Below are 15,308 nucleotides of genomic sequence, written 5' to 3'. Positions count from 1 at the left end.
GCAACACACCAGACAAACTGAGCTAATTGAGCTGTTCTGTAATTGGCTAAATTCAGCACACCTGGTCTTTCAGGTTGGTTACATCAAAAACATGAAGTGCCAGCGGAACTCCAGGACCACGGTTACCTAGCCCTGTAATAACACATGGTTCTCTAAATGTGTGCTCTTCGTAACGTTATATTATGCACTATATATGCATGTAGGACTGCATAATTTAGTGCATGCAACTGACAGACTACCTATTTTATTTTTGGTATGTGTAACAGAACAGACGCAGCAAAGGGTTACGTCCGTACGTGCTACAGGGTTTTCACTAGATAGCACAGCCACAAAGTCAAAATTGGATCTCGTAAAAAATCATGAAAAAACTAATTTGCTTTTTGGTCTTCATTTGAGGTTAGGTTTAGGCATCCGTTTAGCAGTGTGGTTAGGTTTAAAATCACATTTTAAGAAGAGAAATTGAACAAATGGGAGGGGTATATGACTTTCTGGCAACTACTGACGACCGCGCTACAGTCTGATGCCTCAACACGCATGCGCTGTTTTATCCATTCTCGTCGGGTTCACTGGATATGCCATAAGGACTCGTTTGATCTAAAACGAAACTCGATTAAAAAAGATTAGTGAATCACCATTATAGTCACTGATCATGCGAACCGGGTAGATCGACCGTCTGAAAAGAGCCTAAGCCAGGAGCGGTAAAGCAGTTGCTTGTTGGTGAGCTAGCAATAGTTGTTACAATATGGCAAGGTAATTGTCATAAGGCTTTTTACAGAATGTGGAGACGGCACTTCGTAATTGCTTGGAAGGCAACGCATGGATAAGAAGAAGAGACTTGTCCCTATATGATCTTTTGTTGACAATTTGATAAACATGGGTATGCCATTATTGTCCCATCCGTGCTTTAAAGCAATTTGTGTCATCGCTTTACTCAATGGGCTTGGCGACTGCAGCGAGGGTGAGTAAACATTACATTATAGCGAACTACGGCTACAACATAGCTCGAGCGGCTTTCCTTCTCGGCTATTCTAGGTTTCCAGTCGATAACACAGCCACAAAGTCCAAATGGTCAATATCGTAAAAATTCATGTATAAAATAAAATGTTGCTTTTGGGTCTTAATTTAAGGTTAGGTATAAGGTTAACTGTGAGGGTTAGGTTTAAAATCCAATTTTAAGAGGAGAAATGGTCGTGGTTTATTACTTTGTGGCTGTGGGAACGACCGCTACTATGTCGCAAGAGGGATTCTAGAATTTGTCTGACTACATGAGAAGGGTGCAACTGCAGCCCGCAATTCGTGGCGTTCCTTCATGTGGGCATTCCTGCATCTGCAGGAACCCCTCTTTATACTTCTATTGGTCAATTTTTCAGCTATGACTCCAGTACAGGGGCGCTCCACTACAATAGATGGCGCTAATGCACCATAACATTGGATGCTAACCGCTGATAAACCTCACAGAAGAACAGGTGGGGCGACAACGGTAGCTACATTTTACATTATATTTTAGTAATTAAGCAGACGTTCTTATCCAGAGCGACTTACAGGAGCAATTAGGGTTAAGTGCCTTGCTCAAGGGCACATCGACAGATGTTTCACCTAGTCGGCTCACCTAGTGTCCTTCACCCCCGCCTGTCGGGCACTGTTTTCCCACAGTTCTGTTAAAGATGGCGAGGGCAGGTGTTCGGCAGACGGGAGCGAAGGACAGTGTGTGCTAGTTTAGCCAGCTACTCCTAAGGAGGACTCCAGTACACCAGAGGTGGAGGCGAGGGCGACACTGTGTGCTAGTACTGCTAACTAGCAAGCTAGCTAGCACACGGTGTTGCAAGTACATGGTGTTGCCCCTGTGTACTGGAGTACTGGAGTAGCTAGCGGTAAGTGGGGGCGACAGACGTGTCCTTGTCCCCTGCCTGTCGGCAACGGTTTTCTCAGGTACACAGCAGGCGGGGGGCAACACTGTATGCTAGTTAACTATCAAGCTAGCACACTGTGTCGCTCCAGCCCCCTGCCTGCTGTACTAGCGGGAGGTAGTGGGACGACCGGTAGACAGTCTCCTTCGCCCCCGCCTGTCATGCACTGTTTTCCCGTAGTCCTGTTATTGATGGTGAGGGCAGGCGGGAGCGAAGGACACTGTCTACCGGTATCGCTCCCGCTAGCTAGCAAAGAGGACTCCGTTACACAACAGGTGGTGAAAAAAAAAAAACTCAGATAATACTTTTATTTCCCTCTTGACCTACATTCAAAAGTGTCACACAAGCATGAAGATGTCGTGCTCGAGGGGGGTGTTCATGAAGGAACCAATGGGAGGATCGAGGGGGACGTGAATGCCCACATGTAGGAACACCCCGAATTGCGGGCTGCAGTTGCACACTATTGACCTACATCCTTGCACTGAATGTTTTCTCAATCCAGACAGATACACGGCCCAGTCTAGTAATGGAAGTGCTAACTACGGTACCAAGATGTTTCCACTTCCTAGACGTCATTATTTGACCAGTGTGTTGTGTATAACATTAGCAACAATGGTGGAATCGGTGGTTCACCTTCAAAATAATAGTCCCCCACTGAAACTGATGCAAACAGATACAAATAGTGGAATCATGTTATTTGAAACTATACCACTGTTTTTTATATTAGTAACACCTTTATTAACCACCCAAGACCTTTTGAATGTTGTCATTGGTACAAATATAGTAGCCCAAGGCTGTTTAATTTTTTTTTTCAATGCTTTTATGAATATCGCTAGCAATAACAGAATAAACACATTTTGAATTGCATATCTACAGTAGAAAAGAGGATACATCTTATTTCTAATAATGTCAACTTTATTTCTCAACTCCTAATATTGAGCAAATTACTCACTGGATTATCTGACATAGGCTTTGAAAAAGCACCCGCAAATAGGCGACAAGTGTGGCAAATGCCGTTGGCTGCTGGTAAGCTTTCTTGACTTGGACATACATTTTTGGCAACACATGGGTAACCTTTGTTTAACCAGCTAAACTGCTGCTCCCAGTGAAAATGTGTTTCGAGTTACCTTTCTAGCTAATAAACTGTTAGTTTACACTTCCTGTTCCAATTATAATGTGGGGAGGTCAAAATAATGTAACTATCTACCCGTGTTGTAGTAGTGAACTACATGTAGTTCAGCTAGTATTTTAACAACACTTTGCAGTATCTTGGTGGTAGTTGAACTAGATTAAAATAATCACATTTTGTCACATGCGCCGAATACAACAGGTGTAGTAGACCTTACAGTGAAATGCTTACTTAGAAGCCCTTAACCAACAATGCAGTTTTAAGAAAGAATACAAAAGAAATCGCACAAAAAATACAATATAAAATAATGAAATAAAAGTAACATAATTAAAGAGAAGCAGTAAAATCATAATAGCGAGGCTATATACACAGGGGTTACCGGTACCGAGTCAATGTGCGGGGGCACCGGTTAGTCGAGGTAATTGAGGTAATATGTGCATGTAGGTAGAGTTATTAAAGTGACTATGCATAGATAATAAACAGAGAGTAGCAGCAGCGTAAAAGAGGGGAGGCAATGCAAATAGTCTGGGTAGCCATTTGATTAGATGTTCAGGATTTTTATGTCTTGGGGGTAGAAGCTGTTTAGAAGCCTCTTGGACCTAGACTTGGCACTACGGTACCGCTTGCCGTGCGGTAGCAGAGAAAACAGTCTATGACTAGGGTGGCTGGAGTCTGACAATTTGTAGGGCCTTCCTCTGACACCGCCTGGTATAGAGGTCCTGGATGGCAGGTAGCTTGGCCCCAGTGATGTACTGGGCCGTACGCACTACCCTCTGGAGTGCCTTGCTGTCGGAGACCAAGTAGTTGCCATACCAGGCAGTGATGCAACTAGTCAGGATGCTCTCGATGGTGCAGCTGTAGAACCTTTTGAGGATCTGAGGACCCATGCCAAATCTTTTCAGTCTCCTGAGGGGGAATAGGCGTTGTTGTGCCCTCTTCACAACTGTCTTGGTGTGTTTGGACCATGTTAGTTTGTTGGTGATGTGGACACCAAGGAACTTGAAGCTCTCAACCTACTCCACTACAGCCCGTCGATGAGAATGGGGGCGTGCTCGGTCCTCTTAATTTTCCTGTAGTCCACAATCATCTCCTTTGTCTTGATCACATTGAGGGAGAGGTTGTTGTCCTGGCACCACACGGCCAGGTCTCTGATGTCCTCCCTATAGGCTGTCTCGTCGTTGTCGGTGATCAGGCCTACAACTGTTGTGTCAACGTCAAACTTAATGATGGTGTTACGAACCCCGTGGCTTTAAAAGTCTAGGGGGGGATGTAAAAGAGACCCGAAACATAATTCATGCAAATTAGAGTCGTGACATGGAAAACAGTGAGAACAAAAAATACACCGACAACCATAAGCTACCGTCAAACATACATTTTTTTTATTTTGAACACACGGTAAAGGTTTGGGAAAAAGGGCTGAGCAGGACCCAAGGAATGAAACAATAATGTAAAAAAAAAAAAACTAAACTGATCTTGCCTGCCTCAAGAACCGCTAAGCTACTGCTAACCATACAAAAATTACAGTGGGTGGTCCGCTCAGGTCTAACTAGTGTTTTTAGACAAGACCATGGTGCTTGCCTTTGGAGCAGTGAGGGGAACGGCACCCCTGTACCTTCAGGCTCTGATCAGTCCCTACACCCAAACGAGGACATTGCGTTCATCCACCTCTGGCCTGCTGGCTCCCCTTCCTCTGCGGAAGCACAGCTCCCCCTCAGCCCAGTCAAAACTGTTCGCTGCTCTGGCACCCCAATGGTGGAACAAGCTCCCTCACGACGCCAGGACAGCGGAGTCACTCACCACCTTCCGGAGACATTTGAAACCCCACCTCTTTAAGGAATACCTGGGATAGGCTAAAGTATTCCTTCTAACCCCCCCCCCCCCCCCCCAAATTGTAAAGTGGTTATCCCACTGGCTATAGGGTGAACGCACCAATTTGTGAGTCGCTCTGGCTAAGAGCGTCTGCTAAATGACGTTAATGTGCCCTTGAGCAAGGCACTTAACCCTAATTGCTCCTGTAAGTCGCTCTGGTTAAGAGCGTCTGCTAAATGACTAAAATGTAAATGTAAATGTTACGGGTAATGTATGCCCAAGGGCAACTTGCTTAAATCCCCCTTTTTCCAGAAACACACAACATAGTTACCAAACAGAGTAACCAGCAAATGAGTGAGTACACAAAAAACAGGACACCACAGTATCCATACTCACATACGAAAATAGTCTCTGTCAACAAACACAACTGACTGGCTTTTAAAACCATAGGAGATGTGTGATTGAAAAAACAGAAACAGGTGGTGCAATGCAGAGGAATGTCCACTGATTACTGAGGTGGACCAATCAGCAGACAAACGGATGTCGGACAGGTGGAACACCCCAACGACCACCAATCAGGAACACAAAGGACACCTGTGATTAGGGCAGAAGGAGAGGAAAAACACAAAAACACACACAGGATACCTGTATCCGTAACAGATGGTGTTGGAGTTGTGCCTGGCCATGCAGTCATGAGTGAACAGGGAGTACAGGAGGGGACTGAGCACGCACCCCTGAGGTGCCCCCGTGTTGAGGATCAGCGTGGAGGATGTGTTGGTACCTACCCTTACCACCTGGGCGTGGCCCGTCAGGAAGTCCAGGATCCAGTTGCAGAGGGAGGTGTTTAGTCCCAGGGTCAGTTTAGTGATCAGCTTTGAGGGCACTATTGTGTTGAACACTGTTGTAGTCAATGAATAGCATTCTCACATAGGTGTTCCTTTTGTCCAAGTGGGAAAGGGCAGTGTGGAGCGCAATATAAATTGCATCATCTGTGGATCTGTTGGGGCGGTATGCAAATTGGAGTTGGTCTAGGGTTTCTGTGAGCCATGACCAGTCTTTCAAAGCACTTCATGGCTACAGACGTGAGCGCTACGGGTCGGTAGTCATTTAGGCAGGTTACCTTAGTGTTCTTGGGCACAGGGGCTATGGTGGTCTGCTTGAAACATGTTGGTATTACAGACTCAGACAGAGAGAGGTTGAAAATGTCAGTGAAGACACTTGCCAGTTGGTCAGCGCATGCTCGGAGTACACGTCCTGGTAATCCGTCTGTGAATGTTGACCTGTTTAAAAGTCTTACTCACATCGGCTACGGAGAGCGTGATCACACAGTCGTCCGGAACAGCTGATGCTCTCATGCATGTTTCAGTGTTACTTGCCTCGAAGCGAGCAAATAAGTAATTTAGCTTGTCTGGTAGGCTCCTGTCACTGGCGGATGTGCTTGCTATTGTTTTCAATAGTTAATACATTTTACGATGTAGTGGTGTAGCTAACTACTGTAACTACACTTTTTTTTTTTTTTCTGAAATAAAATATTTCCCTGGGTCCCTGGGCAAGAAAAGGTTGAAGTCCCATGATATAGCTAACAAACTCCCTCAAGTGAACATTTCAACAGGTATCTTGGTCAGGTGTGATGTTAGTCCACTTTCAATCGTTTCTGTAGGCTTCTGTCAGCACTCAGGCCTAGATTACCAAGCTTGCTATGTTGGACTGGACGTGGTTGTGTACACACTTAACCAGCTTTTCACCTTCTATAAGGACTTACATCTAGTCAGCAGATCCAACCCACTTGCTTACAGCTGCACTAGGGTTGGACAGGCCTCCTGTTTAGATTAGCATACCGTGGAGACGAAGCAAGATATGGGTGGGAAAACGTACCTCAATCCAGTGATGAGAAATGGCGTTGTACTCCGAAATGTCCCATTTAACCCAACTGTTACAACGAGAAGATTGAACGACTGCTAGTGTTTCTGAAAAACTGCCCTTTTCGTTAGGGCTGGGCGATATATTGAATTACTTGGAATAATTAGAATTTGTTTTTGCGCAATATTCCAAATGCCTGTATTGCAAGAATCAAGGTTTTTATAGATTTGTTTTCTTTTTTTCGTTTGTCCTCATGTTCTCATGTTTTTATAAATGTCCAATAAGCATAAAACACAATTTATATAAGGAATTTGCAACTCGTTCTCATTCTGAGAATTAAGGTAGGCCACTTGATTTCAACATCTGAACAAAGTGGACAGGCTAACATGCTGTTCAAACATTTGGAAAAGGACAGAAGGGTGTATTTATCAATTCAACTGTTCTGCCTTTATAGCTAGAAAAGAGATCCAAGTTGAAATATAAAGATTAGCTGGCTACTCACTAGCACGTGGGCTTTGTGCTTGAGAGATTGTTTATGAGATCTGTGTTCATTTTCTATAGCCTAATGCCTGCTACAAGAAGTTAGTCATTATTAGTGAATGTGCATGGTTCTGGTTAAATTTGTTTAAAAAAAGGACATTTTCATAGACCGACTTGAAAGCCAGATCATTAATTATTGCAAAAAAAGCAGGTTAAACTATTTGGATAAAGTAATTAAATTATTAGTAGGTCTTATGGTTGTGGAAGGCTTATATTTATCCTAGGTATAACTTCACAAGCCCTGAATGCATTAGATTATTTCTGACTGTTTGAAATGCAGTGTATTTGACCTTGAATTGTACAACAAAGCTTATTTAGAGAAAACATTTTTTTAAATTGATATATACATATATCGTGAAGTTTAGATTATTTTTAGGCCATATTGCCCAACCCTACATTTCGTCCTCATGCTAGGTAGCAGAAGACACAGCAGCCATTTTGTAATGGCACTAGAACAGGGGTATTTAACTGGGGGCTAGGGGTCCACGAGAAAATGTGTATGTATGTATATGTAGATAATTTTTTATGAATATTGCTAGCAACAACTGAATAAACACATTTTGAATTACATAACTACAGTAGAAAAGGGGATAATATCTTCTCTGTAATAATGTCAACTTTATTTCTCAACTCCTAATATTGAGCAAATTACACTAATTGGAGCCAATTACTCACTGGAGCATCTGACATAGGCTTTGAAAACGCACCCACTAATAGGCTACCAGTGTGGCAAGTGCTGCTGGTAAGCTTTCTTGACTTGGACATTAATCTTTGCAAACACATGGCTAACCTTTGTTTAAACTGCTTCAGACCTGCCTAATTGTTACTTGAAACCGTTTTTGTGTTTTAATAGGCTTAATTACACATTCTGTTAACACCTGACTCCAGAGTGATCTGTTATTGTAGTCTGATATTTCAGATTTAGATCTGATAATTTATCAGAAAGTAGTTTGGATGTAGTGAACTACTTTTTCAAAAAAACTTTAGTTAAGTAAACTATTAAGGGTAGCTTTAGTGTAGCTTAACTTCTTCCAGTGTGAAGTAATTGGTATCTTGGTAAACTATATTTTTAGAGTAGCTTCCCGAACACTGTCTACCATATCTATTCATTTCAATATGTTGATTACTTCTCCTTGCTATTATCATTAACCTGATGATAAGACAAGACGTGGAAAACATTTATTTTTTGCTAACGTATGATCGGGGTTGCCGGTTTTCCTGGGAGAGGGGGTCCCTGGGCAAGAAAATGCTGAAGACCCCTGCACTAGAACGTTGTGTTGAACAACAAAGTATAGTCAGCCAATCAGGCTCCATGCGGACTACGTCATAGTGCTGTGGAAATGTGAAAATAAAAGTCCCTTGATTGGCTGACTATCCTTTTGTTGTTCAACGTGACGTTCTAGTGCCATTCCAAAATGGCTACTGTGGTTTCTGCTACTTGCATGATGACGAAAAGGGCAGTTTTCCGGAGAAACTAGCAGTCGTTCAATCTTCTCGTGTGATAATGGGACAATTCTGAGTACAATGCCATTTCTCATCCCTAGATTAAGGTACGTTTTCTGAGCCATATTTAGTGCCGGCTCTGCAGTGTCTTAATCTAAACAGAAGGCTTGTCTGAACCTAGTGCAGCTGTAAGCAAGCGGATTGGATCTGCTGGCTAGCCTATATCAGTCTCAATATTATGTAGCCTAAATGTGCCAATTCCATTTAACTTGTTGCTGTCTTAATGCCTCTTTTGCTTCACTGCCAGACACGACTATGACCCTTTCTTAGGATGTGTCCCAAATGGCCCTATGTAGTGCACTACTTTTGACCAGGGTCCAGAGGGCTCTGGTCAAAAGTATTGTACTATAAAGGGAATTGTCCTCCCGAGTGGCGCAGTGGTCTAAGGCACTGCATCGCAGTGCTAGCTGTGCCACTAGAGATCCTGGTTCGAATCCAGGCTCTGTCGTAGCCGGCCGCGACTGGGAGACCCATGGGGCGGCGCACAATTGGCCCAGCGTCGTCCAGGGTAGGGGAGGGAATGGCCGGCAGGGATGTAGCTCAGTTGGTAGAGCATGGTGTTTGCAACGCCAGGGTTGTGGGTTCGATTCCAGTATAAAAAATAAAAATGTATGCACTAACTGTAAGTCGCTTTGGATAAGAGCGTCTGCTAAATGACTAAAATGTAAAATGTAAAAATTGGGTGCCATTTGGGACGCAGCCTCAACAGGAAGTGGTGGTGGGTCATGGGAGTTTTCAGCTATTAGTTCCAGTTTTTCCTGTGAAGTATCAAATCAGATTCTATTATTGGATGGACAGATAGCATGGGAACCGGCATGAGCAGGGACTGGAGATGTGTAGGGACAGTGTTTGTGATGATATGGAGAGCTAATCGGCCTACCATACAGTTGTTCATTTCCTAGATGCAGGGCATTCATTTATAGCCTGACGACTCGCATTTTATTCTTCCGCTGCTCTGTTGTTTGCTACATACTTTAGTCTGAGACTGCCATCATTGAAGTTGTATGTGGTGACGAGGGGAGTTGTATAAAAAAAAGTTATCAGCGATTGGATCGTCTCTAACCGATCAGAGTATCAAAGCCAATGATGTTCGCATTCGGTGAAGGGTCAGGGAGGTACTGAGATCCAGACTCATTGTGGAGAAAAAACTAACGTTCATGGGTGTGGCATAGCGCTTGGCCGTAGCCAGGCAAATTCATTTAATGGTGAAGGTCCCCTTTCTGTGACAAATAAACCAAGCCTAGCGGCTTTTTGTGGTTATGTAAGTGTGTATTGTTGAGCAGGGACTGTATGTTACAGCGACCTTGGTTGTTTTTTGTGTGTGTCCAAGATGCAACCATAGTAGACCAGTCTGGGCAACTTGATTGTTTCAAAACCTGTAAGGATGTTGAATGGTTGAGATGTAGATTGTTCCAAAATCCTGCACAGATGTACACGCCTACAGGATGTAATTTGTGATGAGGTTACCATGGTTACTCGTCAACACAGACCTCACCGTCCCCTCCAACCCACTGAGGTATAAAGAACTGGAGACTGCGTCCAAGATGTCCGACCGTTGTTTTCAGCGCAGTCTGCTCACGATCGCATATGCCGATTCATGGACCGTCTATATCCGGGTTGAATATAAACAACTTCACCTGCGGTAGCACTCAGTGCGCACAAGGAGCAGCGCAAGCAGTGACAACATCACGTCGTCCAAGAACATGTCAGACGTGGGCTGAATATAAAATGTTATTATGAGTGATGGAAAAAGATCTATGGGTATTTTGTGCACAAAGGTGATGACTAAAGTGTCTTATTAGGAATTTTCTAAGCGGAACCTTGGCCCCTTGCTCCAACCCACACAAAGCAACGAGCTGACACTCCATGGAAAGTGTGACACACAGTTGCGCCTCCACACACCCATTTATTTGGCCTTACTAGACAAAAGAGCCAAAGAGACAGTGAGGTTATTGTTGACCAGGCTCATCATATTCCTGTCTGCTGTTCACACAAAACCCCCTGTCTATTATGTTGTCATACAACCTGGAGAGTTTGGAAAACAGCATCGAACATAAACTAATAGGATATGCCAGATAGTAAGCCCTATTTCATGAAGATTTCCCCAAAATATCTGTTTGCACATGTTTGTATGCACCACTGTTTTTGTAAAGTGAGCTAAATGTCCTAGGGGCTCGGCTGCTTATATGCATCACTGTTTAATTACAAATGTCTTTCCCTGTCAGAGAGTTTAGCCTGTCCTTGAACGGAGTGTTGGGACTCTACTGTACATAATGTAGCCCAATAGGATTGTGTGGCTTTTTCCTTCCATTTAGCCTATCAGGACACAGCAAGGACACCCACAAGCCAGGTGACAGAATAAACAAAAGAATATGCCTATTTACTTGCTAATCTCTACAACAGAAATTATTTGAGCACTGTTTGAAGAGATTCTAACTGTTGGTTGTCCATCTCTTACAAAGTGTATCTCTGTGGGGCGGGGCACGCGTAGACAAGATGGCGTATTGAATAGAAAGCGGTACAAAACACCTCAAGATAAAAACATAATATTCAAAATCGGTAAGTTAGACTAAATATTAGCATTTCATATATTCGTAGTTAATATAATACAATCTGGATAATAACACAAAACAGATCATAAGGCTAGAGAAATATATCAACAAATATTACAACAACACGCAACATCCAAACATGACTGAAGATAAGCGTGGAGAGCCGATCCCCAAAAGGAAACGCGACTCATCGACTGATACAGATGATATATGCTTTTCACTACTGGGTATGGTAAGTGTGGAAAGCGACCTGTTGAAGTCGATAAATGACAAATTGGGCATACTAGAATTGGTCAGTAAAGACGTAAAAGAGTTGAAAGCGAGTTTTCAAATGAGTGACGAAAAAGCTTTGGTAATGGAGAAAGAAACCAAAAAATTAAAAGTGACAGTCTAAGATGGAAACGGACGTTAGGGAACTTAAAAAGGAGAACAACCTTCTGAGAGAAGCCTTACTAGACATCCAAACTAGATCGATGAGAAAAAATCTAGTACTTACGGGTATTCAGGAAAAGGAGGGAGAAATAACAGAGAATATTATGAAGGACTTCCTGCATACAGCGCTACAAATCCCACTCGAGGCTGTCGATAAAATCCAACTCGAACGTGTACACCGTTTCGGAAAAAGAGGACAGAAATATGAGCGCCCAATCGTTGCCAAATTTGCTTTTTTTTAAAGATAAAGCTATGGTGAAAAGCCTAGGAAAAAGACTTGCTGGCACGAAAATAGGCATGAATGATCAGTTCCCGAGGGAGATTGTAGAAAGGCGCAAAGTTCTGTATCCAATCTTCAAAGAAAACAGATTAAAAGGGAAACGTGTTGCACTCGTGGTGGATAAACTATATATTGACAACCAAATGTTCAGAGACACAAAGACTACTCCATGGCTATTCTAAAAGTTGTAATAGAGGAGTCGAATATTGGAGCAACCGATACTAGCAATGATAGGGATTGTAATATTAAATAACATTTATAGTAAATTTAGTATTTTATAAAAGGATAAAACGACATAACAAGCAGAATAATACATCTTTAAATACAAATAATTAGAAAATGGCTTTTTTGGCGGGAGGTTGTTGTTTTGGCGGATGGTTGTTGTGGTTGGTCCTGTGTTCTCTCTGGCGTCCTTTCCCCCTTGCGGCAGATGTGGATGCGGGTGCGTTTGCACGCTCGGTCCATTTCTTCCGCAGTCAACCATGTGGGGTGCATTTTTGTGTTTGAAAAGGTGCAGCGTTAAGTGAGTGAGAGGGGAAATGGTTGCATATCCCAGAGCCGACCGGGGGTCTATGAGCAGGGGTAGTGAGAGAGAGCTTTCAATTTTGTGTAGATGAGGGATATACATGTTTAAATCTAATCAAATTTTTCATTGTCCTATCATGATGGAAAGATCCCTAACCCTATAACCTGGACACCCACCTGAGCGACCCATACACCAAAGAGAAGTTCCCATCTCTTTTATGGACTTGCTGTGAGTATGCAGCCTAAACAGAGATAAATGCGGTCAGAGACCTACTTGAGCAGCACCGCCCCCTCAAGATTCTGACCCTGCCTGGCAGGGTTGGTCCTACAAAGCCAGAGCTCCCTGATGGGAGAGCATGATATACAAGGAAATTCTCAAAGCTGCTAATGAGAACCTTGATGACCTTTTATCTAGCGTGAGTGTGCGTGTGTGCTTGTCTGGCATCTGTTGTGGGGGGGTGGGGATGTTGGGGGGGGGGGTTGGGGGGGGGGGGGGGTTGGGATGGACCACAGGAATTATTTGCTAGGATAATAATTGCTTGTCAATTAATTAAATGTAATACAATGGCAATCCGGGTTATATGTTAGAATCCTACGTGTGAACTGCCGACATTATTACGCATATTAATTGATAATGATGGAAAATAGGATATGCATATTTTTTTTAAAATAGTTTTATAGATATACAGTGGGGAGAACAAGTATTTGATACACTGCCGATTTTGCAGGTTTTCCTACTTACAAAGCATGTAAGAGGTCTGTAAAATCCAGAAAATCACATTGTATGATTTTTAAGTAATTAATTTGCATTTTATTGCATGACATAAGTATTTGATACATCAGAAAAGCAGAACTTAATATTTGGTACAGAAACCTTTGTTTGCAATTACAGAGATCATACATTTCCTGTAGGTCTTGACCAGGTTTGCACACACTGCAGCAGGGATTTTGGCCCACTCCTCCATACAGACCTTCTCCAGATCCTTCAGTTTTCGGGGCTGTTGCTGGGCAATACGGACTTTCAGCTCCCTCCAAAGATTTTCTATTGGGTTCAGTTCTGGAAACTGGCTAGGCCACTCCAGGACCTTGAGATGCCTCTTACAGAGCCACTCCTTAGTTGCCCTGGCTGTGTGTTTCGGGTCGTTGTCATGCTGGAAGACCCAGCCACAACCCATCTTCAATGCTCTTACTGAGGGAAGGAGGTTGTTGGCCAAGATCTCGCGATACATGGCCCCATCCATCCTCCCCTCAATATGGTGCAGTCGTCCTGTCCCCTTTGCAGAAAAGAATGATGTTTCCACCTCCATGCTTCACGGTTGGGATGGTGTTCTTGGGGTTGTACTCATCCTTCTTCTTCCTCCAAACACGGCGAGTGGAGTTTAGACCAAAAAGCTATATTTTTGTCTCATCAGACCACATGACCTTCTCCCATTCCTCCTCTGGATCATCCAGATGGTCATTGGCAAACTTCAGACGGGCCTGGACATGCGCTGGCTTGAGCAGGGGGACCTTGCGTGCGCTGCAGGATTTTAATCCATGACGGCGTAGTGTGTTACTAATGGTTTTCTTTGAGACTGTGGTCCCAGCTCTCTTCAGGTCATTGACCAGGTCCTGCTGTGTAGTTCTGGGCTGATCCTTCACCTTCCTCATGATCATTGATGCCCCACGAGGTGAGATCTTGCATGGAGCCCCAGACCGAGGGTGATTGACCATCATCTTGAACTTCTTCCATTTTCTAATAATTGCGCCAACAGTTATTGCCTTCTCACCAAGCTGCTTGCCTATTATCCTGTAGCCCATCCCAGCCTTGTGCAGGTCTACAATTTTATCCCTGATGTCCTTACACAGCTCTCTGGTCTTGGCCATTGTGGAGAGGAGTTGGAGTCTGTTTGATTGAGTGTGTGGACAGGTGTCTTTTATACAGGTAACGAGTTCAAACAGGTGCAGTTAATACAGGTAATGAGTGGAGAACAGGAGGACTTCTTAAAGAAAAACTAACAGGTCTGTGAGAGCCGGAATTCTTACTGGTTGGTAGGTGATCAAATACTTATGTCATGCAATAAAATGCAAATTAATTACTTAAAAGTCATACAATGAGATTTTCTGGATTTTTGTTTTAGATTCCGTCTCTCACAGTTGAAGTGTACCTAGGATAAAAATTACAGACCTCTACATGCTTTGTAAGTAGGAAAGCCTGCAAAATCGGCAGTGTATCAAATACTTATTCTCCCCACTGTGTGTGTGTGTGTGTGTGTGTGTGTGTGTGTGTGTGTGTGTGTATATATATATATATATATATATAAAATATAATTATTGTAAAATTAACTGTGTCCATAAGGTGTAGATAGTAAGTATAGACCGTAAGTAGAGGCCTGGGCATTGTTGTTCACTAATTAACTCCAAGTAGGGAAAGGATGGCGGGGTTGAAAAGTAATAAAGGGGAGTGTATATATATAAAAAACATGGGGGATTGGAAGTGATGCAGACAATTACATTGATAGAAGATACAATCTATCTGCAATATTTAAGCTGATCCATCTCCCCCAAAAAAAAAAAAAAAAAAAAAAAAAAAAAAAAAAGTGTATCTCTGTGTAGGATTACTCTCATCCTGAACTAAGATATGACGGTCTACCAATTTTTCCCCAAAACCAGACATTAAACATGTGCCTACTATTTTAGTTTTTCCCCTCAAAGAATAATTAACTAATTGGCAAATGTCAAGTTTGAGCAAATATTTACAGTACTATTAGTTCTACCACTCGTTCTCTGTA

At 43.0% G+C, this 15,308-nt stretch overlaps 1 protein-coding gene across 1 annotated transcript in view; it reads left to right on the top strand.

The window, feature by feature from the left end:
• Positions 1-547: 547 nt before the first annotated feature.
• Positions 548-15,308, top strand: part of adam9a (ADAM metallopeptidase domain 9a) — a 95,848-nt gene continuing 81,087 nt past the window's right edge. Inside the window, exon 1 of the mRNA XM_084176793.1 lies at positions 548-958. Within this exon, the coding sequence (XP_084032919.1) occupies positions 874-958 (85 nt within the window). The 5' untranslated portion in view covers positions 548-873. The remainder of the gene's footprint in view (positions 959-15,308) is intronic.

Source organism: Coregonus lavaretus, assembly GCF_964263955.1.
Source record: "Coregonus lavaretus genome assembly, chromosome: 14".
Classification (NCBI taxonomy): domain Eukaryota; kingdom Metazoa; phylum Chordata; class Actinopteri; order Salmoniformes; family Salmonidae; genus Coregonus; species Coregonus lavaretus.
The sequence above is the reverse complement of the archived record's forward strand: the minus strand, read 5'-3'. Positions and strand labels throughout refer to the sequence as shown.